Source organism: Mus caroli, chromosome 6 (genome assembly GCF_900094665.2).
Source record: "Mus caroli chromosome 6, CAROLI_EIJ_v1.1, whole genome shotgun sequence".
NCBI classification, from domain to species: domain Eukaryota; kingdom Metazoa; phylum Chordata; class Mammalia; order Rodentia; family Muridae; genus Mus; species Mus caroli.
This window is the reverse complement of record NC_034575.1, coordinates 144,751,726-144,775,383: the sequence shown is the minus strand read 5'-3', so window position 1 is coordinate 144,775,383 and position 23,658 is coordinate 144,751,726. Positions and strand designations below refer to the sequence as shown.

Below are 23,658 nucleotides of genomic sequence, written 5' to 3'. Positions count from 1 at the left end.
GACAAATACACAAGGCAATTACCAATTGACTTTATTTCCTCTCATGAGGTAATGCAAACTTTGCATAATACTTTAGTAAATAAAATATATAATCAAAAGTTTTTAACTTTATCACATATCATCAGTTGTTACATTGTCCTTGATAAAGAATATTTGGCATCTGTAACAGTCTGCTGGTATTTTAACCAGGTTCTAATAACAAACTGAGCTTTTCAAATGGTGGTATTTATTCATGTTAAACTAAAACCCCAATACAGGAAGAAGCCAATATTGTCATGAAATCATGAATGGGAGCATTCAAAGAAAACCCCTGTTAGCATCTGATAATTCAATTAGAAATAACCAGCAGTGTTACAAGGTTCACAATGAACAGCTTTATAACCTGCAGAGCATAAAAAAGGCATACTGCTGACATTTGGAAATAGCTATCACCAGATCTATCACTGTAAAGTGACCTGTCCACCTGTCCCCCAGTGTCTAAGCTCCTGTCCAGAACACAGGGGATCTCATTTAGAGTAGCCCTGAATGAAAAGTAGATTGTCTCCAACCCTGCTAAAAACACTCATAGACACACACCACTCAACAGCTGCTTTGTAGCTTTCTATCTTCTTTACAAAAAGCCTTTGGGCCCTGTGTGACAGAAAACATGAGCAACATGCTGTTGGACAGGATAGCCATTAGAAAACGTTCTACAGCTTTAAAATAGCTGGGTTCTGATTGAGATAATATGAAGCCCCATCAGCTGACAGTCTGAGTGTAAGGTACAGTCGACATGGCAAGGTGGACTCCTTAGTTCAACATAATGATGAGTTTAGCAAAGGAAAAAGAGAAAGAAACTTAAGATGTAAAGGTTCTGTTTGGTTTTTTGTTTTTCCAAAGTCATTCTAACAAAACCTTTTCTGATGGGATATGAGTGCATCTAAAGGCTTCAAGTTGATGTGGTAATACCTTAAAATTCTTCATTATAAAGCAAATGGAGTCAAGATTAAAGTTCAAGTTCTAAACTGCTCAGCAATTTTTGTGAGAACCAAAGAAGTTTATCAAGTAGAATTTAGCCTGAATGGGTAACACTGTTAAAATTCAGCAGTGGAAAAAAAATTGGACTCTGGTATCTTCAAGAACCAGCTGGTATATGATCATTGAAATATTGGGGTTTCTTCGTTTTAATATGATCTTTTGATCCTTGTGTTACAAAATAAAGGTTCTGCTTTCTGTATACTGTATATATACACGTATTTAGAAAAATATATAAAAATAAGACAGTGAGAGGCAAGTGGAGGTGCTGTTGGCATGGTGGTCTTGGCTCTGGGGAGCAGCTCATTCCGCTCAGATGGCTGCAGTGAACACTGATGTGGCCAGATCCTCCCTCCTGGGGATGTGAGCGAAGCACTCTGGTAAACACCCAACCGTAAATGCAACGTATGTCACAGACTTTACATTAAATAGAGGCAGAGCAAGCGCACTTCCGTTCACCAGTGTCTTTTTTCTCAGTATCCTCAGAATTGGCACCATTCCCGTGTGACAGTTCTCCTTCTGAGTGAGCAGAAGACCAAACAATAAACAATGCACAACCTGTCACCTGCTGCATTCACTATCTGAGAAACAAAGTTAGAAAATGACATCTGTGCTCCTGGCATTTGCCCAGGTGCTCTGCTCAAACGTTGGAGTCTTCATCTGTGATGCTGGCACTCGGGGAGCGGGCAGCAAAATCCTTAAACATGTCATCTTCCTTTAACATGTGCTGAAAAACAAGGGACATGGAGTTACACAGAGTCCCGAACTTAGCACATGCCTCCAACATGCAAGGAGGTGTTTGTGGCTTTAGGTGTTGTTAGAATAACATTTGTAACTCACTGCACACATTCACTGTACACACTCACTCACTGCACACACTCACTGCACACACTCATTGTACACACTCACCGTGAGATTGTTGATGCCTTCAGAAAATGCACCTATCTGTCTCACCGTCCCTTCTGAATCTTCCATCTGCCATGAACAGACCACAGTGTGACAAGCTCATTTGTACAATTTCAAGAGTACAGATAACTGAATGACAGTCTAAACAGAAAGAATGTACACAGCATCGAATGCAGCAGGAACAAGAGTGACTCCGTGCCTCAGCTTCCCTACCGCAACACTTTTAAGGTCTCAAGTCAGCACCAACAATAATGTACGTCAGGTGCTGAGGACAGCGCCTGGAAGCACACAGGAATCTGCAGCTATTCAGGGTACTTTGCTCTTTTTATTTTCAGGCACATGAAGGCAGCACCCTTCCTCAGTGACAGGGTGCAAGGCTTCCAAGCAGTGTCTGCATGACTGTGGGCACCTTACCTGCTCTAACCGATCCAAATCATCCTCTTCATACAGGCGCATGTCCAAGCCAGGTCTAAACCCCTTCTGGGAGCTACCCGATGCCTGGCCTAGCTCCATCGGACAAACATATTCCTCTCCATCTTCGTGTTTCTTCTTCCTCAGGTTCCCAAAGTTGCTAAAGGTCAGCTTCTTTGGCTTTAAAAGCAAACAAATACAATAGGATAAAATCCCTATAACAAAGGACTAATTACACCTATAAGATAATTATTCACCTCACCACACAGGGGAAGCAACATCAATGACCAAATTATCACGGGAAAGCCACAAGCACCCCAGACATAGTATCAGCACACCCAAATATCACAAATTGTCTTGATGTAACTCTCAAAAGGTCAATCTCACCGTTATGCCACAGGCTGGACATGTCAAAGTCCTTTGTTTGGATTAGACAGGATTTAATGCAATCGAACTCCTCTCAGGGATGAGCCAAATTTTGCAAAACTATTCAGTCTAAGATCAGTGAAAGCCAGTGGTCCTCACTGGGCCTTTGTGGCACGGGCCTGCCTGCAACTGCAGCTACTCAGTAGCTGAGGCATGAGAGCCACAGGCTTAAATACTGCCTGGGCAGCTTAACAAGGGCATGACTCATAATTAAAAAATAAAATAAAAATAAAAAAACTAAAAAGAAGGGGCAGACTGGGGTGTACCAAACAATTTTAGAGCACTGGATTAATATGATTAAGAGCCTAGGTTCCACCCCAAGTTGGAGAAGAGGGAAGGAGACAGACAGGAAGAGAAGGCAGGTAGTAAAGCTGGGATTTCTTCATTTGCCTGTTCTCCTTAATAGTAGGACTGGTGAGTGGAAAAGAATTCACACCCTTGGAGAGAAAGAGTCCACTGATCTTTAGGAGAGAAATGTCATTGTAATCAGTACACAGTCCCCCAGGAGAAGGCTAAAAAGGCAGACAGGGTAACAACGAAAAGAGAGCTCAGCATACATTTCTGGGAGAATTAATTAATTGTCTTCACATTAAGGAAGTGAAAATAATACACAGATAAGTTGATGTGGGAGTATCTCAAAAGAAGGAAGAGGGGATCTGAATTTGGCACAAGCCTCAAACCTTGGCAAGTAAAAACCACCCATGGGATGTAATATATAGCTCAGACCATCTTTGAATTTGCAGTCTTCCTGCCTCAGACTCTTGCATGCTGGGATTACAGGCAGGTATCACAACCTCTAGTTTTGACTCTCTTCCTTTTTGAGTTAAAGATGGATCTTCATTTAAAATTCTGATCTATTAAATTAGCATTTTCCACCGACCCGCAGAGCAACAACCTTCACAATCTCTTGTTCAGGTGCAGCCTTTGTGAGATGTTGGTAGCAGCCCTTGCTGTCTTCTTTTGATGCCTGCTTAGCCTTCTTTACTTCCTTGACAGCCCTGACAGCCTGCTCTCTCTGAGCATCCTAACTTCTGGTTTCTGATTCCTCTTGGCCTTTACATCCTCAGGTGATGCGCCAACGATGGCCTGTATGAATCTGCATAGCAGATGCTTTTCATTTGAATTTTTTCCAATTATCCTCTTTTATGGCTTCTTTTATAGAGGATACACTGGTTTATCTGCAGAGCATTTCTTTTGGAAAGGAATGCTGACTCACATTTTACACTAAGAAACCCGAAAACCTTCCTATGAATCCTGGTGTATCGCTGCCAGTGCCCTGAGTAAATCTTGCACTAGCTGAAACCACACAGCTTGACCACCATGATCGTAGCTACCCACCGGCTGGAGGAGATTTGGCTCTGTTCTTAAGATTTTTCTGACTTAGAAACCACAGGAGCTAAGGTGTGCTCAGGATCTAAGCCTTCTTGTTGGTCCATTTGCTTGTCAGTAGCACTGGGGTCAAGCGCAGACCACAAGCCTGCAAGGTATGTGTTCTCTACTCACTTATTTTCATCCTAACTCCTCCTCTTACACATATTTACCAATGGGAAAAGCAAAAACATTGCAGTGGCAGACTGGACTCATGTCAGAGTTCTCAGCATTGGCAAAATACACTGACAACAGAAGCTGACCACATCTTTTTCGACTCTAATAACACAAATGACTTCAGCAGAAACTTTCAAACATGCAATCCCTTAATTGGTCTTGAAATTTATAGATATGTGTACATACAGATATTTTAAACTCATTAATAAAACTGAGTACATCTTAGAAAGTGGAATAATGGGGCCTTTGCAAACCTCGGACAATGATTAAATGCCAAAATCCTGAACCAACCTTCACTTTGGCAGTGGCTGTTAGCAGTACATAATCTGGTAACTCCATGGCATCTCGCTTCTGGTGCTGGGCCTCTGCACCAATCAGAAGGTTGAAATGGGTTGCCAAATGTCTGCGCAACAAGGTTTTATTTGGTGGAATGTTTAGTAACTGGGCCATAGTTTCTACATTAAAACGAGGCTCAAGAACCTGTAAGAAAAATTGGGATTGGTAAAAAGTATCATAGCTTATACAGGGTTGAAATGGAGGTACTTCACACTGCAAAAATTGCTTACGTGGGTAATTCCCAATGCCCCAGCCCAGGGTATGGATTTTCTTTTTTTTAAAAAATAATTTTTTTATGTGTAAAAGTGTTTGCCTACATGTGTGTATGTATGTGTACCGAGTGTGTACAGTAGTGCCCATGGAGGCCAGAAGAAGGTCTCAGATGCCGTGGAACAGGAGTTAAAGATTGTTATTGCCACCATGTGGGTACTGAGAACTAAACCCAATTCCTGGAGAGCAGCTGTGTTTTGGCTGTCTCTCCAGTCTGAACTTTGATTTTTATTCACATATCACTGTGCCCGAGAGAGGCATGGGTAACCCAGGCTTCAGGGGATAGCAGCAGCACAGCTCCATTTGGAATGCTGCCTCTGAAAGCAAGTGCTCATGGAACACTGGTGTGCAGAAATACTGTCCACACACATGCAGGAGTTTAAGACCAGGATCACATGAGAGATGGCTGGATGTTACTCAGTGGTGAGGAACAATAAAAAAGAAATGGGTTTAAGCCTAATTTAAGGAAAGACACTAAAACTGCTCTGCAAGTGAAATCCAGGGAACACCCTGGGAGGGCTGGGGTTACCAGGATTATTGAAAACAAGCGGATGTACAGTGAGTGTCCTTTGCTGCAATGCTTGGAACCGGCGTTCAGAGTTTGGAATATCAGCATGAAGTGAGATTTAATTTTGGGGGTAGAATCCAAGTCCCAACATAGATTCACTTATGTTTCATAGGCACAACATGGTGACTTGATGCAATTCTTCTAGCACACAAAGCCATTCTATCATGGCTGGGTATAGAATATTCTACTTGTGACATGGAAACAAAAGTTTACAGATTTTAAAGCAATGCAGATTTCAGACCAAGACTGCTCACCCTTTAGACTAAAGGAAACCAACCAACCAAGCAGTCAATTTCAAACTGAAAGAGCTTTACCATGAGCCCTCCATGGACACCACTGCCTCTGAGATTGGGGGCATATTCTGCCAAGTCCACCGAGCGAAGCCACTCCATCACACGATGATTGGTCCACTGCTGAACCTCAGATGGGGTGATGCTATTCTGTGGAAACAAACACATACTGTACACTTTAGGTGCTGATGACAGGACCCTTGATACTGAAGCTGCACACGCAGTCTAACAGGCCTGGCCCATGGAGCATACTATCTGGTGTCCTGTGAAGTGTTCAAAGGAAAGGCCAAACAAGTGTTTGCTAATTTGACTGCTCTTTGAAAGAACATATGCCACAGATTCCAGCTTTCTTATGCAGCAGTAAGAAAAGGTAAAGGAAATATTTACAGTGACATTTTACTCCGTGGATTGAGGTGGCAGGAAAAAGTATAGTCTGTGAACAGGAGGGAGCAAGAGTAAGCAGAAAACAACTTTTGGCTTCAGTTACACAGTGGAAGCTTTGTGGGTACAAAAGGGAGGGACGTAGGAAAGTCCCGAAGTCAGTGAGTCTGGATCTGAGCTCTGAGGAAACCAGCTCTTTCTACAGTTTCCAAGAGAAAATGGCTCCAAGTTTTCCACACATGGACTGTCAAGTTCACATGTGCAAGCTTGTTATCGGAGATGCTACCTCATCAGACGGCCGCCTCCTTAGACAGTTTGGCTCAAAGTTATTGATCCTCAGGACTTGGATGGCCCTTTTGATACTGAGATGGTGCAGCACACTGACAACCTTCAGAGACAGTAGGTCATCCTGCAAAGGAGAAATGAGGAGTTCACTGTGCTGGCCCACAGCAGGGGGGAGGGGGCGCCCTGGAGAATCTTACAACTCTGCCATGAGAGCGCAATCACTCTGCTTGTGATTTCAGTTTTCATTTCATAACAGAACTCCTTTTCTGTTCTCAACAAATCCCTCTCTAGAACCTCAAATTCATATTGTTCCCCAAAATCTAACAAATCTTTATCACTCGTCCAGGTGTTCTGATACAATAGTATCATTAGACCCTGCCCCGCATGAAGGTCAGCCGCCAAGACCTTCTGTGGTCTCAGCACACTTCTGTCAGCTTTCCTGGCCTGCAAGGTCCCATGATCGGGGTTACTGCTTCACCTAGCAGACTTGGTGACCAATGTTGAAAACAATTATGTCCCTCAGTATAAGGGTTTGGGTAATAGTAAAAGAGAGAAGAAATGGAGACTTCTGTTTCAACACATCACCAATAAATGTCTTCAAGGAAACACTGGGCAGTCTGAGGGTACCGGGAGCAATTTCAACCATGCCCCACACACCTAAACAAATATCTCAGCAGTAAGTGATGTCAGGGCAGTGCCGAGAGAAATCTTATCAACACACCCAGAAAATAAGCAGAGGCTACCCATGCAGGTACACAGTACACTGTGACTAATAACATATTTCTTGGGGAAAAAATAAATAAAAGAAATTAACTTTCTATAAAAATATTTTTAAGAGTAAAAAAAAATAGTAGTTTATTCTTGGGGCTAACAAGCAATATTATTTCCTACTTTTTTGTAGGATTAGCTTATTAAAATTAGCATCTTACAATACATTAGAAAAATCAATTAACATTTTGATCTAAGACTGAGATACTCATTCCAAACACTTCATTATAGGCTACTTTCATTTAATTAAAGTCTATCAGATTAAGAAACATCTAAATGTGTACTGTTTCCAATATAAATAAAATGTTAATTACTTCTGAAATATATTTGAAAGATTTTTTTTTTTAACAAGGATTACTTTCATTTGAAACCCTTTTTAAGTCTGGGCATTCTGGCTCACGCCTTTAATCCCAGCAATAGGGAGGCAGAGGCAGGCAGATCTCTGTGAGTTTGAGGCCAGCCTGGTCTATATAGAGAGTTCCAGGACAGCCAGAGCGACACAGTGAGATCTTATTTTTAAAAAATAGCAAATAAATAAACACATGGTTTATTTTAAAATGATTTTAGACTTAAGGGCTTCTAGGCAGTGTAGAATTATGTGTGTATTTCATAGTTTCTCCTGATATTCACATCTTATGAAACTATGGCACACATCAAAATTAAGAAACACAAATAAAATTAGTATAGACTCTATTCAGCTTTTGCCAATTTTAAGGCTTATTGTTTTCATTAGTTCATGTGTATGGCGTGTGTGGAGGAAAACACACACACACACACCAAACTCTGTTCTCCTCTCCTCCTCTTCCTCCTCTTCTTCTTCCTCTCTCTCTCTCTCTCTCTCTCTGTCTTCCCCCCATGCACCAAGTTCACACACATGTACAAAGCTCTCTCTCACCCCCCCCTCTCTCTGTCTCTCTCTCTCTGTCTCTCTCTCTCTCTCTCTCACACACACACACACACACACACACACACACACACACACACACACGGCGGTCAGAGGACAACTCCGTGGCCTCAGGCCTCACCTTCCATCTTGGCATGGGTCACAGGAATAGAACTCATGCTGTCAAGCTAGCATGGCAAGCACTTTTATCTGTTCAGCCATCTCACGGGCTCCCAAACTGGTTTTTTACTTCCTGGTTTTTGCCAGTTTCCTACTAAGATCCTTCTTCTGTTCCTGGAGCCAACCCAGGGAACCGAATCCTAACAGGGACTTTCCTTTTAGGAATCACAGGTCACTCTTTCCAGGGTCACTCAATGTCTTTCGGGCATGCAGGTCTTACGTGTGCTTCCTGTGATTTTTGAGTTGAGGTTGCTCACATTCTCTAGGGACATCTGACCCACCATCCCATGGACATGGGCAGAAGCAGGTCAAATGTCACTGTATTTGTCCCAGGTGGAATAGTGTGCTTTGCAAAGAAGGACCTGGAACTAGCCTAGGTTCAAAGTCTCTATGACTTCCTGCTACTTAGTAACCATGGACACCTGGTTACATTCCCCAACTTCTCAGCTCCTTGTCTCTTAGTCTTAAGAATGGAGATGTAATAGTATTAAAGAGTTACTGAGAATCCATAAATGTGGTTCTTAAAAAAGACAGCAGCTATAAACTATGCCAAGCTCATTATGGTCACTCATGCAAGGTTACATGATGTCCCCGCCAAGCTTGCAAGTACTTTGGCTCAATGATAAAAGAATACAAATCCCATGAACTCAGCTCCAAGTTCCTTTCACAATGAAAAAAAATTTTTTATGGAATTAGCAGGTTAAACCTTCCCCTTACTTAACAAAGAAAACACCTATGGGGCTCCCTACCTGACAACATGTTCTTTAAATAAAAGTATCTTCTATAAAACATTAATCACACTGTGGAATCCAGAACAAGGCTCTCCTGGCAGCCATCTCCCATGCTGTTATACATAAGAACGGTCTTCCTACTTGCTGGCTGGAAGCCTGGGAACATCCAGTAGAGAAGGGAGCAGTGCAAGTTCAGCCTCCCGCCTCCTTTAACCCTGCAGCCCCTGCCCTCAGGACTGATGTGAAGAGGATTTCAGGGAACAGCTGTGCGAAGGAAGGCAAGGGAGGAGGCTGGTCCTTGTGCACACCAGGGCAAACTAGAGCTGCATAACTCTGGAACTCGTGATGTAGAAATGACCAGGGCTGCGACCCTTTCTATCTAGTAGCAATTCTATGACAGAACTCACACGCCATAAAATGCAAACATCCACGTGTATACTTCAGAATTCACCTTGTTGACTACCTTAGTCCTCTAGATAGCTTAGGCTAAATATAGTTTTGCCTGGCTTAAGTTTCTAATTATCTCAGAGCTGTACCAACTGCTACAACATCACTTTACAGGAAACACCCCAACAGAGATCTACTAACCACAGTCATGTAGTGCAGCATTCGACCGTCCACCCGCCCTTCATCAAACTGGGTCTTGTACTGAGGGAGGCCAATATCATCCAGCCATCCTAAAGGAGAAAAGCCAGTGCTGTTATCAAGCTATGAACTTGCCTAACTGTCAAGGAGAAAATATGACAATGTTTATTCTTCTTCATGCATAAAGGCCTCTTACTAGTAACCCAGTTGAAGTCTAGCTTCCCATAGTTGGTTTCTTCTTCAGATCCCAGGGCCTGCAGGGCCAGCTGGAGCTTCTTGCGATGCAGTGAATGCTTGATGCCAAGTTCCTGAAACAATAAACAGAGCCTTAGAATTCTGTCCATCAGGGCTGGATCCACCAGCAAAGAACCGTCCACCAGGAAGCTTCCCTTCAAGACCAGCCCTGTTTTGAGTAAGAACACTACCTCAGGCTAATAACCCAGTCTATATTGAATTATAGCATGAACCTCAGGCCAATACAGCATTGCTGAAGAAAAGGCCCAAGTCTACCACAATGGGCTGAGTGGAATGTTAGACACTGCCTAGGGATTCATTTTATTTGTAAGAAAGAAACTGTTGAATGCGTAATGGGATCTGACTTCTATTTTGTGTACAATGTTTGATAATTACAACATAAAATATATAAAGTATTCTTTTGTGAAGTTGAATTGCAAATATTATATTAAAAAGATATGTCAATGTATTTGTTTACAAAATGACTGAGATGTATGAACCATATCCATTTTATGAAGTCTATTCACTATAGCACCTATATAATTACATAAGCTAATGCTTTTCATGACGGGGTCCCCTCAGCCTGCTCTGTTTCAGGATAATAAAGGATCCTACATCAATACTCTGGTTGAGGGTAGGTGTGGCTGGGGATTGAGCCCTGGGGTCTCGCACGTCAGACAAGCGCACTACCCCTGAGCTACATTTCCAGGTATACATGCACATCCCCCTCTTCTTAATATGTACAGGAGAATGGGAACAGTTACCTTCTCCAGATCTTGCTGAGAAGCCTGCAAAAGCGTCTGGCCAGATATAATCCAGTGCTTGCCAGAACTCAGGTAGGACCCCAAGCCTTGCTCTGCCAGCCAGCTACACACCTGCTCCTTGGTCCATTTGGCAAATGGCATATCCAGGTCACTGTAGGAAATGAGAAACAGCCCAGTCTTGCAGTGTATAGTCAGTACTGAGCAACTGTGCATATAATCAATATGGAAATTCCCTAGCAACAAACATTTAACCAAGAAAAACCTAATTTTCAGTTCGAGATTGGAAAGTTACTTTCTAAAATCCCTGTTTTCAATTCAAAAGAAATTGTGAAAGGACCAACAGGAGTGACTGAGAACACTCTCTACGGAAAAACACAAAGATGAGCTGAGGATCAGGTGCACTCAGAGCCGTTGTACAACTGCTCCACTAAAGACCCTACAGTCTTTAGCGGCCTCCCAGAAGATCTACTGCAGCCAGGGCAACAGATCAGCAGCTTCTCTGCCTCTGTGAAGAGCCCCCAGTTGGAAGGCCCCACAGGTGGTCTGCTACAGCCAAGGCTGCTGGCCTACCAGGAGACCTGAAGCAACCCAGTTAACTTACATAACTATGTAAGTTATGTTTTCCACATTCAAAGAAACTATCCCAAGAGCTGACTCCCAAACTGAAAATACTGCTTGGCAGAAAGAAATTCAAGTGCACTGTGAATTCATTGCAGCAGAATTATGGTCGCTCTCTAGCAGAGAACCACTGAGGAGATAATATGCCCCTGCTAAGTACAGGAACGAACACTCCAAGTGAAGTTTCTATTTTCTTTTTCTTACACAGCCTTGCTGCTTGAAAAAATTTTCAAAGTGACATGGCTAATTTTTTTAAAAAATATTAATTTACATTGTGTGTGCATGACAAAAACTTTTTTTTAATAGCACAAGGGAGTTCTTTATTGTACTTAAGGAGACATATGGCAAGTGGGAACATCTGTTATCTGAAGGCCAAAGGGAACTTCTTGATGAAACCCGTGTCCAGGGCTCCGCCTGTGTGGGAGTCTGTGTTCCCAGCTGATTACTCTTTAAAAGGCTCTGCATTCAACACCTTGTTCTGTATGTTTGCCAACCCCGCCCTCTTGTGCTCAGGAGGTCAGGATGGTTAGCTCCAAACCCACCTAGGTTTTAATAAAGCACAAGGAAAGTTCTTGGACTCCTAGTGAGTGAAACATAGCTTTTTTTTCCCCCAACTAGTATGACAAGGCTTTTATTAATTTGGTCGAACAATGTATGGTCTTGATAAGCTCAGGAATTCTGATACAATGTGTCTTTATGCACTTTCAAAGGCTCTATCAAATTGCTAATGTCTATTGATCAGTTGTTACTAGACAGATATCAACTCAATCCTCACAATCACCTGTAGGGATAGGTGCTAGGTCCCTCTGTGGTGAGAGGAAAGTGAATCAGAGCATGAAGGCATAGCTCAAGGTCACCTGCCTGGTGGACACGAGGTTGGAGAGCAAGAAGTCTGACTCTAGAGCATAGTTTTTACCTTCTCCCCTTCCACTTCTCAGTGCTGGAGTTGGTACCAGGACCCCATGTTTGCCACACTAGGTCTCTGCTATTATGTCACAAGCCCAGCTCTTAGAACCATCTCCTGACCACTAGGCTGCCCCACCTTTACAAGACTATGCCTTCTGAGACTTCCCACATAATTGTACCTACATCAACATTCAGCCCCAGAACCATCCTGACACCTTACATGCTCACACTGCTCTCACCCACACAGCTGTCACCAATCACTGACAAGCAGAGCCACTTTCCCAGGCAGAGCAGTTAGTGACATCAGAGGTATACTTACCTGTTGGACTGCCCTAAATCTCGAGACCAACCAAGCCTGGGTCCTGCAGTTGCCCTTGTCCCTCCTCTTTTGAATTCAGGCTCAGACATGTCATCTGGGTTGAATGTAGTTGACTGACTTCTTCTAAGTCTAAGGACACAACGCACATGGTCATACGTTAGACCTGAGGAGGCTTCTGACTTGGTGGTTAATCATAAGGTTTTTGTTTGTTTGTTTTTGTATGTCACTAGCCCCGATATTTGAATTTAAATATTAACCAAGGCCCAATGAGTATATGCATCCCATTATCAGTCTTTCTTCCAAAAAGTCTTGGGATTTGGTACCCACGCCCAGGCAAACTTCCCATTGTCCTCTGCACCCGAACAGCATACAAGTCAGGTCCTCCACCTGCCCTTCCTTCCACTTACTTCCCAAAGAGTCTCATGATGCCTCTGGATTTCTTTCTGGAATCTGGAGATGGTGGAGACATTGGGAATGGACTGGTTCCCTGGGAACCTTTTGACCGAGATGTACCAGCCAAATTCAGGTGCTCAGCTGTCTCTTTTTCTGTCTCAGCTGTCCCAAGGATAGAATAAGACCACGTGAGTACAAATAATATATAAACCTTCTTGCTTTTAGCAACTTAAGAATTCTCCTTTCGGGTAAGAGCACTGACTGCTCTTCCAAAGGTCTGAGTTCAAATCCCAGAAACCACATGGTGGCTCACAACCACCCGTAATGAGCTCTGACAACCTCTTCTGATGTGTCTGAAGACAGCTACAGTGTACTTATGTATAATAATAAATACATCTTTAAAAAAAAAGATTTCTCCTTTGCGTCCATAAATCAGTGATTTCCAGAAAGCTCCCTGAAGTACAAAAATGTAAGTGTATGTACCCTAAGCTTACTCTCCTGCATAAAGTAAATTAACTTAAAATTGGCCTTTGAGATTAAGTGTGTGACAGAGCTGTGTGCGGTGGAGCACACCCGTAAATCTCTGGCCAGGAGGGGCGATTCTGAGACAAGCTTGGGCTACAAAGTGAGAATCATTTCTTCCTATAACATCTCCCGCCATGACTTGCTCCTAGATCTGTGGCCTGGTTGTCTCTTCTTTGCTGTAGCCCCTAGTTTCTATCCTTCCCACAGTGCACCCCAAGACTCTGCTTAGGCCCTCAGCAAGCTCACCTGCTCTAAGCTCAGCCCTGAAAGATGGCTCTACTTTCACAGGCAGATGGCATCAGAACTACTGAGCCTCACTTCACTCTCGAGTCCCACACCTGAAGTCTGCAGAGGCCCAATTTAATGTGTCAAGTGGGACATATTAAAACTACCCAGTTTCCCTGAACATATTCTCTCACATTTTATTCGAGATCAAATTAAAATTCTATATCATTTTGTTCTTAACTCTCCTTCTCCTTTGCCATTTAGATCACACAGTTACAGAGGACTAGTAATTCTTTTCAAAGAATGAGTCGCCAGGCATGGTGGTGCACACTCATAATCCCAGCGCTCAAAAGGCTCAAGGCCAGACCAGGCTGTAGTTGAGATCCTAACTGAAGGGGTCAGGGGGAGACCAACTCAGCCTATTGTGTATTAGACACTGGAAGAACAGTGGCCAGGTATGTGTGAGATTTTCTTTAGATATAAAGTCAGTCGTTTTTGATTTGGCATGGAAAGAGCAGCATCCACACTTGCTACTGCAGACTTCCACAGATGCATCATATAAGTTCTTTCAACTGTCCATTCCTGGAGAACAGCCACACCCAAAGACAGAGCTGGTGCTTTCCAAAATGTGAAACTTTACATTTTATAAAGGAAAATAACACTTGTTCAAAAAAAAAATTCAGGGGAAGAGACCCAGAAGGATTTGCAGAAGTTGCAGAAGTTGAGTTTTCTATGAAGCAGAGCTGTGATTACAGGTTATGATAAGCAGCACTGGCCTACAAGCATCAAGTACTGCTGTAGAAGGACACAGGAGTAGCTGGAAATAGTTGTCCAACTGGAAGAGTGTAATTTATCTTAATTTATTTAAGATGACAGAGCCTCAGAGAAACCCAGGGGGATCGATCCATTCTCACTCCACAGCCACAATGGGTATAGGTGCCCTGAAAATGTTCCTAGCCCAACTTTAAAAAGCACCGTACTTTTACTTTTTTGAAGGCGTTCTTCACACTATTCCCCATGGGCAGACAATGGACTTTTCTTAAAAGCACTCTGATGGAGAACTCTCAGATTCCATGAAGTTACCTCTGTCATCATTGAATATCCCCAATTTCAAAGTAATAAAATGTACAGAATGTTCCCATAAGAGCGGTAAGTCAGCTCTGGCCTGGCAACAGACACTTCTCGGGGAGGCCAGGAAAATAAACACATGGAGGAAGAACGAGAGTTGGTGGATGATGGCTCAGTCATGGTGAGGGGAGCCGGGATATATGAACCCAGCACATTCCAGCCCTGCACCTTGCAGGCTGCTGGGCATTTCCTCAGAACTGTTTACAAGGTGTCAACAGTACTGCTTAAAACAGCAGGTAGGCTCAAAAGCAAAGGCTCTGTAGTGTCTGTTTCAGCCAAAGATAAATGAAAATTCTAGAACAGACTATGTTTTCTGATTGCAGCCAGCTTGCTTGGTAGAGATCACAGAGGCCAGGAGTGGGGGTTAGATGGTTTGGAATGCAGTACTGGTGAAGGCTGGCATGCAGGGTACGGTACCTAAGGTGGGTGCACTGGCACTTCGTTTACGGTCTTCAGGTATCCCAACAACGCACACAACACACGCAGACCAATGGAGAGAACACAGGGGTGACAAAATGAAACAGATCAGACTCTTCCCTCCATGGCAAATGCCCACAGGAGGAACACATGCACTGCTCTGAGACTACAGACTGCACAGGGTCACTCATGGGGGCTCACTCATCCCACAGCACAGAGGGGAGACTGTCTGAAGCAAATCTCAGCACATCACAGGGTTAGGTTGTTTTCATGTTGCTGTTTATATCACTGGATAGAGAGAGGGGTAAGAGCTGACTTATCTTCACAATGAAAATTAAGTTCACTGAAGCATTTTTGCTAATCCCCCACCCCATTCCTTCCCCTTTATTTCTGAGAATGAGAAACATATTCACAGAGGAACAAGGGATGGGTAGGATCAAGCCTTGCCTCTTTCCTGAAGATCAGGCCCTCAGCACCCTCACCACATACCAAGGTTGGGTGCACTTGCTGTCCTCTTTCCACTTTTGATTTTAAAAAAGCCCCGGCCAAATGAGGACCTGGCTTTGCGAGTGCCAAAGGGGTTGTCATCCACAGAGGCTTCATGTCCTGGGACCTTGGGAGGCAGGGTCCCAAATGTGCGGCTGTCACTCGGAGCTTTATCCTGAGGGGTGACAAGGAGGTAAATGAGTGTTAGGGTGCACTGTCCTTAGGAGAGGCTGGGCTCAAACCACTGGACCAATCACTGAAGGGATACACTGAGCCCAACACCAATTAAAAAGCCTAAGAAATAGCACCACAACAACCGCACCCACCTCCATCCTCACTCAGTACATTTGTTACTTTAAATGTCTAACACAGCTTTAAAGTCTAGTACATTTTTTATCTGCCTCATTTTTTAAGACATGCTGTAAAGACACTCCATACCCAGGATTGCAGATTTCTTTTTTTTCTAGCAAATCTGCAAAGCAGGCAGTGAACAAGACCAACGAGGAGATCCTCCCGGTTACTTTACACATTCTTCTCAGAGAGTAAGAAGATGGAGGTACAATCGGGAACTGTTGACTTTGAGTCACTCATTATGCGTATAAAATCATTTCATTATTTAAGAACACCTGCTTTCTGCTGTTCTTTTACAGAATTGGTGAGAAGGTCAAAGGGAAGACTGACTAACTCTCCATCGTCTGCTGCCCACAGGAACTGAAAGTCTATACACTCAACACAGTATCTACACCTTAACACAGACAAACCGAGAGAGAGTTGTCTTACTGACAGTGAAGACTAGAACTGGGCTTCTACCCCACTGTGGTCCTTATACAGTTCATGATCAGAACCCAGGGAAAGACCGAGAGAGGTTGTTGCTGACAACCTGTTTAGAACACCACGCTTGCTCCTATAGACAAGGGCTTTATGAAACAAACAGCAGGCAATCTAAGGGGTTTTTTACAGGGCTTGGTGAAGGCAGCTGCAGTAAAGATGTTCAAATCACATGAGTCTAACATCAAAGCTTGGTTTTCTAATAACAGAGATGAACTTCTAAAAAAATATTAGTTTATTTCTTATGTGTATGTGTGCCTGTGGGCATGTGTGGGGGTACATGTGCCACAACACGTGTTTGTAGCGGTCAGTGGACAACTTGTGGGAGTTATTCTCCTCTTCTGCCATAGATACCCTGGGGATAGAGCCTGGGCCATCAGGTTTGATAGCAACTGCCCTCACTGCATGAGCCACCTCAATTGCCCCAAATTAACTTTTCTCTTTTCTTTACCCAGATGTTCATTTCATTTTGAGCTGTGGATTACATACCGCACATGAAGGTTGCCTAGGAAGGAGGCACTCCATGAGGAAGGGACAAGCAGGTAAGGGCTGGGCAGACAAGCCCTTCCCTGTCTACCTGATCTTTACATTGTGGTGGGGAGTATCTAGGGCCTAGCTCTGAGACCATAGCATAGTTGCCTGCACCTGTTCCATATGTGAACTTTGATGCCCATATGTAAAGAATAAAGTGCGTACGTCGGGTATGTATGTTCATGTGTGCGGGTGGAGGCTAGAGGTTGGGTGTTTTCTGTCTCTGTTTGCTGTAGTTTTGAGGCAGGGTCTCTGACTGAACCTGGAGTGCACCGACTGACTAGACCGGCTGGCCAGTCCCAGGATCCTCCTGTCCTCTCAGCACGGGGATGTCAGGCATGTGCTGCCAGGCCCAGTTTCCTACGTGGCTGCTGTGGGTTTGAACTCTGGTCCTCATGCTTTTAGAGTAAGCACTTTACCACAGAGACATCTCTCCAGCCCCTAAGAATAATTAAGCTTTATGGATCTTTCATTCTTAAGCAGTTCTCCTGCCCACATTTTTCCTTATAGTTTTACCACCTATGGATGTCGCTAAATAACACATATACAGTTTGACAGACGTTGGTCTTTCATGGTCACGTTTCTGTTCTCTGAAATGTTTCTGAAATCCATTTGGAAGATGTATAAGTCTACTTCTTTTCAAAGCTGCATACTATTCCTTTATGGCAGAGATCAACAAAGCTGGAATGTTTCTGACTTTTAAATCATAAAGTCTCCATAACAGTTGCTCAATGCTGCCGCTGTTGTATGAAAATTGCTTTAGGCAGTATATAAATGAATGGGCATAACTGTGTTGTATATAACTCTGTATAAATGGGTAGCTGGTCTTCAGACCACAGGCGGCTAGCCTGAGTCTTTGGGAGTAATAATCCATGTTATTTCTAGTTCCCTGTTTTCGTCACTGATGGTTTGGTGAAGAACGGGCATTTGAAAAATACAAAAATACAGGGAAAAAAATATATATATATGCGCCTGGGTAAGACAGACTAACCATTGTGCTGAGACTAGTCTATAGTTCCAAGCATAGTCCCAAGCAGAGATGTCAGGATTGTCCTTCCAGCTAAACTTCCAGCTTCCAAAAAGACTCTCACAGCCTCTGCTGTTACCGTGGTGCATCCAGGCACTGAGCAGCAGGTATGAAATGACTGGATGCACCCCACTTTGCTTCTCTAGACCAGCAGAGCCCTCTGGTGGGCAGCCATACATATACTAAATAGACAGGTGTGTGTGTGTGTGTGTGCCTCAAATTCACAGAGATCTGCTTGCCTCTGCCTCCCAAGTGCTGGGATTAAAAGTATGTACCTAGCTCAAAATCAACTTTAAAAAATTATGTATGTATTTTACATATATAAGTGTTTCATCTGCATGTATGTGTGTGCATAGCAGAAAAGAGTATTGATTCCCACATGACTACAGTTATAGGTTATACACTTCCACATGGGTACCGGGAATTGAACTTAGGACTTCTGAAGAAGCAGCCAGTGATCTTAACCACTGAGTCATTCCTCCAGCTCTTAAGATTAACTTTTTAAATTAAGTAATTCAGTGGCATTGAGCACTTCTCTGAATTGTAACAACCCATCAATTCCAAAGTACTGCCTCCACCCTAAAGTCACAGCCCTCCACTTAATCCTTCTTCTGCCCACCCGCACCCCTCACATACAGTCCTGCTGCACACGTCACTGAACACAACCATATGCACATGACCTTCCTAGCTGGCTTTCTGCACCAGCATAGTGTGCCAGGGGCTCTGACAGCCTTGGTCTCCTGCAGTAGGGACAGTCACTCAACTTGCATGTGATAAAATTTAAAAGATTTTTATACTTCAATTCAGATATAAAAATTACCTCTGAAAGCTTCTGGATAGACTCCTTTTCCTGTTCAAAAACAATAACATTTAAGGAAGGCTGCTATAAATTCTTTATATATTAAGTCGTCACACACACTTTGATAGATAAGAAAAAAAAAAGCCATTTCTATCACTTCTAAACCACAACATCTTCTTGTGTTATTTCCTATATTGTCTTATTAGTCCCAACTTTTTGTTCTCGTATTTTTAGTCTTTTGTATTTGTTCTTAGTCTCTGTCATTAATTGCACCATGGTAGCTAGAAATCTCTCATCAGAGAAACCATAGCCTTTCCTAAAAGGAATTTTTCCTGTGTATAAAATGGGACAAAATGAAGATGCATCCTTCAGTGTTTTCTTCTAATAACAGGGAAAAAGGGAATAAAAAGTGGAAGGAGGAACAGAAACAGAATCAGCCAGAGAACCCACCGAGCCATCCGATGCCTCTTTCTTCAGATTTCCAAGGCTGCTAGATTTCTGCAGACTTGAAGTTCTAAAAACAGAAATAATGATAATTAGAATTAATAGTAAGCTGACTCCGGTGCCTGTATCTAAGCAGATCATCTCAGAAGGAAACTAAAAATTGTCTGGGGGTTGAATCTTGGTAATAAAAGAAAATCTGGATCCAGGCAAACACTTAAGTGCTTAAGTAAATTGCAGCATTTAGTTCTTTAAAAGCAGGGTGGTTAACTGCCGTGCCAGTAACACAAACTGTCCCACACTTGTCACAGTAGCTGGAAAAACACTTAAGGCTGTGCTGGCAGTGTCAGTGTTTTCCATGGACGAGTGGCGCTTACACGTTTACACTAGGTGCTCCGTAGACACCCGTGCACTGCTCAGCTCTAACCCTTCTATTTAAGAATGAAAATTTTCTCTTCTTTTAAAGAGGAATAACTGTTTTGAGTCTGGCAAAGCAATTCAGCCAATAGTTCTGATCAAAGCATAATAAGCCAGGTTTTGTGGGCATGCCTGAAATTTCAGTACATAAGAGGCAGAAGGGCTGAGGAATGTTTGAGATCAGCCTGAGCTATCAGGACAAAGCCTGTCTCCAAAAGTGAAAAAGAAAGGAGGAAAGGACAAAAATAAAGAGAGAAGAGGAGGAGGGAGAATGAGGAGGGAGAGGGACAAACAAGAGAGGAAGGGGGGAGGGGGGAGAAGAGGAGAGGGAAGGGGAGGGAGTGAAAAAGGCACTGGAGGAATCCATGTTATTGCCCAAGGTAACTCACTTGCTACCCTAGGAAGACAGGAGGAGCCTGTAAGTCACAGAAACTTTCTTTCTCATAATTAGTGTTCAGTTATACACAGCTGGAGATGGCCTGACTCAAAAACTAAATGCACAAACACGGGGCCAGTTTCACAACCTGAGACACTGGGGTGTACCTCAGTGCCAGTGTGCTCGCATGTGAGTTACCAGAGGCCTGATCCCCAGCAATGCAGGATAAAAAAGGAAGGCACAGCAGAGAAAGAGACTATAGAAGGAATCCACTCCAAAAGAGCCAGAGCAACAAAACCTTTAAAGGCATTTCTCCCCCTTACGTAAGTTGTCAATCATACTGACTGCCAAAACCATAAAAGATAACAGAGAAACAGAAACAACTCATGCGAACTCTGTCTGAAAATAGACTTTCTTGGTTGTTTGGGGCTTTCCTAATCTAATCCAGACTCTAACTTGGGTAAACATTCACATTAGGCCAGTTTATTAAACTGTAAGTGCGGAGAGCAGCTCTGCCAGCTTCGAGCTCTCTGGGATTCTTTCCTGTTGGAATAAAACATAACAAATCAGCACAAAATGAATTAAAAGTGCTGAGCTCCCAATGAGAACTGGTGACGGAGGCTAAAGATTTACAACCATCAGGCTTGAGACAGCAGGGTGGCGAGCTTCTGTGACATCAGCCTCTAACTCCGCCTGTCATGACCTACGCACTTGAGTTCTCATGACCCAGTTGGTCACTGTGTAATGGTTACACGAACACAAAAGATCCTCGGTTTTTGAAGCCTCAATCACACTTCATACTCAAAGATATACAACTTACGAAACACCATCACTCAGGGAGACTTCAGCGGCAGCGCCCAGGATTGCTCTTCCATCACTAAAAAATATTTTTAAAAAAGCATTTGTTAACGTCATGAATTGAAAACTGCACAGACACATCTGGCTTTGCAATGGTGAAGTCCCAAAGAACCCATAGGAAGCTCAAATCACTGTTAAATCAAAGAGACTTTTGCTTAATCGACCAAAACAGTTAGTCTGCTCTTCCTTGTTCATATTTACAGTACCGCACTAGCCTACAGCTGGGCAAAAAAAATCTCTCCCACAGAGTCTACGTTAGAGGGTGTGCTGGCCACCTCATACCTGTCAAAACAGTGCAGAAGTGAAACCACGGCAACATTGTAAAGTTAAAAACAGACAAAAAAAAAATCACAAGGCAAGCTGTCCTAGCTGGGGCCTGTCTGTACATGTTCTAAGTGAACGGAAATGTTAAAAAAATATATATTGCAAAGAAGAATCTAAGTTTAAATATTTTCTTAAGTCTATTTCAAGCTTAGGCAATTCACTTGAGAATTTTCTGGCAAAGTATCGATTTGCCTATGGAGAGACGGCCGTGTTTCTGTTTGTTGACTTCACACTCTTCAGACTGCTTCGGCGACTATTCTGCTTTCACCCGCTGACGGGCATCTATGGCCTAGAAAGTAATACCCAAGCCCTTAAAGGCTTCTCTGACCTCATCCCTCACTTCCAGGCTCCACTGTCACCCCGTTGTTTCATCATCACAAAGCAGACGGTGAAACCTGTGTCTGCAAGTAAGTGTGACGTGCCCTAGTCTGTGGTTGCTCTATGTCTCTGAATGTCTAGACCACAATGTTAGTCCATAAATGGCATACCCCTCTTCAAATGAAGTCTCGGGCTTGGTAGGCAACTTGGGTTTTTCACAAGTTTCTACATCCACAGATGGCGGCAAAAGTGAAGGGATTGAAGCTTGCAAGACGCTGGTGTGAAACTGTAAAGAGTTGTAAGTGAAAAGAAAATCAATCAAAACATACGCCGCAGAGCGACAAAGCATCACAGAATTGGTCTACAAAATACATCAGTGCTTGGAACTCTATTTACAAACATCTAGAAAAGGTTTTGATGAGAGCAAACACTGTGGAGAAAGGGGATTAAATTTGGTTCTAAGATAGGAAATATCCTGAATAACAAAGTAAAATACCTAAACTAAAAAAAGTACCATGTTCCGACCACGGGGCAAGCCCACGGAGTGCCAGCGTCAAGGTACTGACTCCTCAGTGTCGACATATATTGTAAACAAAGCACCATTTCCATTTTTACTTCTACTACACGTCTAACGCATAACATGCACCATGTTGGTCAATTGTTCTTTTCATGCGTGAACAAGTTGACTCCATTCAACTGTCCTAACTGGTGAACAATGCATTAAAGTCAGTGAGAACAGACTCTATGGAGACAATGAACTATGGAGATCATTTTCTCAAATACCTCTGGGGTCTAGGGCTGCAGTCTGAAGGATTTTTGGGGGGGAGGGGGTTGGTTTTTTTTTTTTTTTTTTTTTTCGAGACAGGGTTTCTCTGTGTAGCCTTGACTGTCCTGGAACTCACTTTGTAGACCAGGCTGGTCTCAAACTCAGAAATCCGCCTGCCTCTGCCTCCCGAGTGCTGGGATTAAAGGCGTGCGCCGCCACCACCCGGCCTGAAGGATTTTTAACACTGGGGTTTTCTGGTAATGTATGAGAACTAGAGAACAGAGTAGGGTCGGCACCAAGAACTCACAAAGGAAACACTTGTGTGAACTCCAAGTCAGGTAACCCGTGGGCTCCTCGTTTAATTATTTGTAGTGCTGACCTACCACATAGTCCAGTGCTGAGCTACGTTCCAAGCCACAGTTCTCTCTGTCCCCTCTCTCTCATTTTTATTAATAATTTTTAAATTAAAATTTATATTTCCCCTTCACTTTCCTGCCCTCCATGTATCTCCCTTTGCTAACTGCTCTCTTTCTCTCTCCTTCCCTCCTTCCCTCTCCCCCTCCCTCCCTCCCACATTCATGTCCTCTTTTTTAACTCTCTTTCTGATCAGTCTCCTATGTAGTCCAGGCTGGCCATGAGCTCAGCCTCCTATGAGATTACAGGTGTGCCCAGCTCTCTTGCACTGGCCTGGTGCGGTGTTAAAGAGATTATCCTATTTTTAAAGTGGGGCTCTTTCTATATACCCCGGTTTGGTTTTGATTGAAATCTTTGCAATTGATGCTGGGTAATCTCTTTAGCACTCACCCGTATTTCTTGAAGTTCAACTGTTTCCCTAGACTCCTAATTGTGGGAAAAATACAGTAACACATAGACCTGTTCTCTTGAGTTCTGTGTCAAACTTTAATGTTTCAGTTTAATTTTTCTTCCTGGTTTTCTTCAAAACTATGGTTGCATTCTATCAATTTTTGTTTTTATTTTTCATGCTATTTTTATTCAGTTTGGAACAATCATTTATGACAAACTAAACATCATTAAGCTGGAATTCACAAGGTGTGCAGACATAGCTCAACAGTTAAGAGCACTGGTTGCTCTTCCTTGGGATGGTGTTCCAATTCCCAGCATGGTGGGCACGGTGTCTGTTAACTCCAGTTCCAGGGGATCTGGTGCCCTCTTCTGACCTCTTTGGGAAATGCATGCAGCAGTGTACAGACATTCAGGAAAAAAAGACTCATACACACAAAATAAATAAAAACAAACTTTTAAACTGAGATTCATGTAGCAAAGACTGCAGAACAATTCAGTATATTCTACATATACAAGCGATTCCTCTCTAAATTCGCACACTAATTGGCTGTCAAAGGTTATTTTTTGGAAGGCTG

The 23,658-nt window shown here is 43.1% G+C and overlaps 1 protein-coding gene and 1 pseudogene across 14 annotated transcripts in view; both read right to left on the bottom strand.

The window, feature by feature from the left end:
- Positions 1-8: 8 nt before the first annotated feature.
- Positions 9-23,658, bottom strand: part of Ppfibp1 (PPFIA binding protein 1) — a 136,780-nt gene continuing 113,130 nt past the window's right edge. For 6 of the 14 annotated variants that reach the window (XM_029478953.1, XM_029478957.1, XM_029478960.1 and 3 more), the window contains 17 exons: positions 21,684-21,799; positions 20,834-20,890; positions 19,230-19,293; positions 18,801-18,830; positions 15,598-15,769; positions 15,109-15,141; positions 12,828-12,975; positions 12,421-12,549; positions 10,578-10,728; positions 9,776-9,887; positions 9,583-9,671; positions 6,434-6,556; positions 5,791-5,916; positions 4,594-4,782; positions 2,335-2,511; positions 1,924-1,989; positions 9-1,741 (listed from right to left, as the gene is read on the bottom strand). In XM_029478953.1, the coding sequence (XP_029334813.1) occupies positions 1,655-1,741; positions 1,924-1,989; positions 2,335-2,511; positions 4,594-4,782; positions 5,791-5,916; positions 6,434-6,556; positions 9,583-9,671; positions 9,776-9,887; positions 10,578-10,728; positions 12,421-12,549; positions 12,828-12,975; positions 15,109-15,141; positions 15,598-15,769; positions 18,801-18,830; positions 19,230-19,293; positions 20,834-20,890; positions 21,684-21,799 (1,869 nt within the window). In that variant the 3' untranslated portion in view covers positions 9-1,654. The remainder of the gene's footprint in view (positions 1,742-1,923; positions 1,990-2,334; positions 2,512-4,593; positions 4,783-5,790; positions 5,917-6,433; positions 6,557-9,582; positions 9,672-9,775; positions 9,888-10,577; positions 10,729-12,420; positions 12,550-12,827; positions 12,976-15,108; positions 15,142-15,597; positions 15,770-18,800; positions 18,831-19,229; positions 19,294-20,833; positions 20,891-21,683; positions 21,800-23,658) is intronic. The other 8 variants (XM_029478961.1, XM_021164015.2, XM_029478959.1 and 5 more) reach the window with 3 other exon arrangements.
- Positions 3,260-4,424, bottom strand: LOC110296449 (annotated as a pseudogene).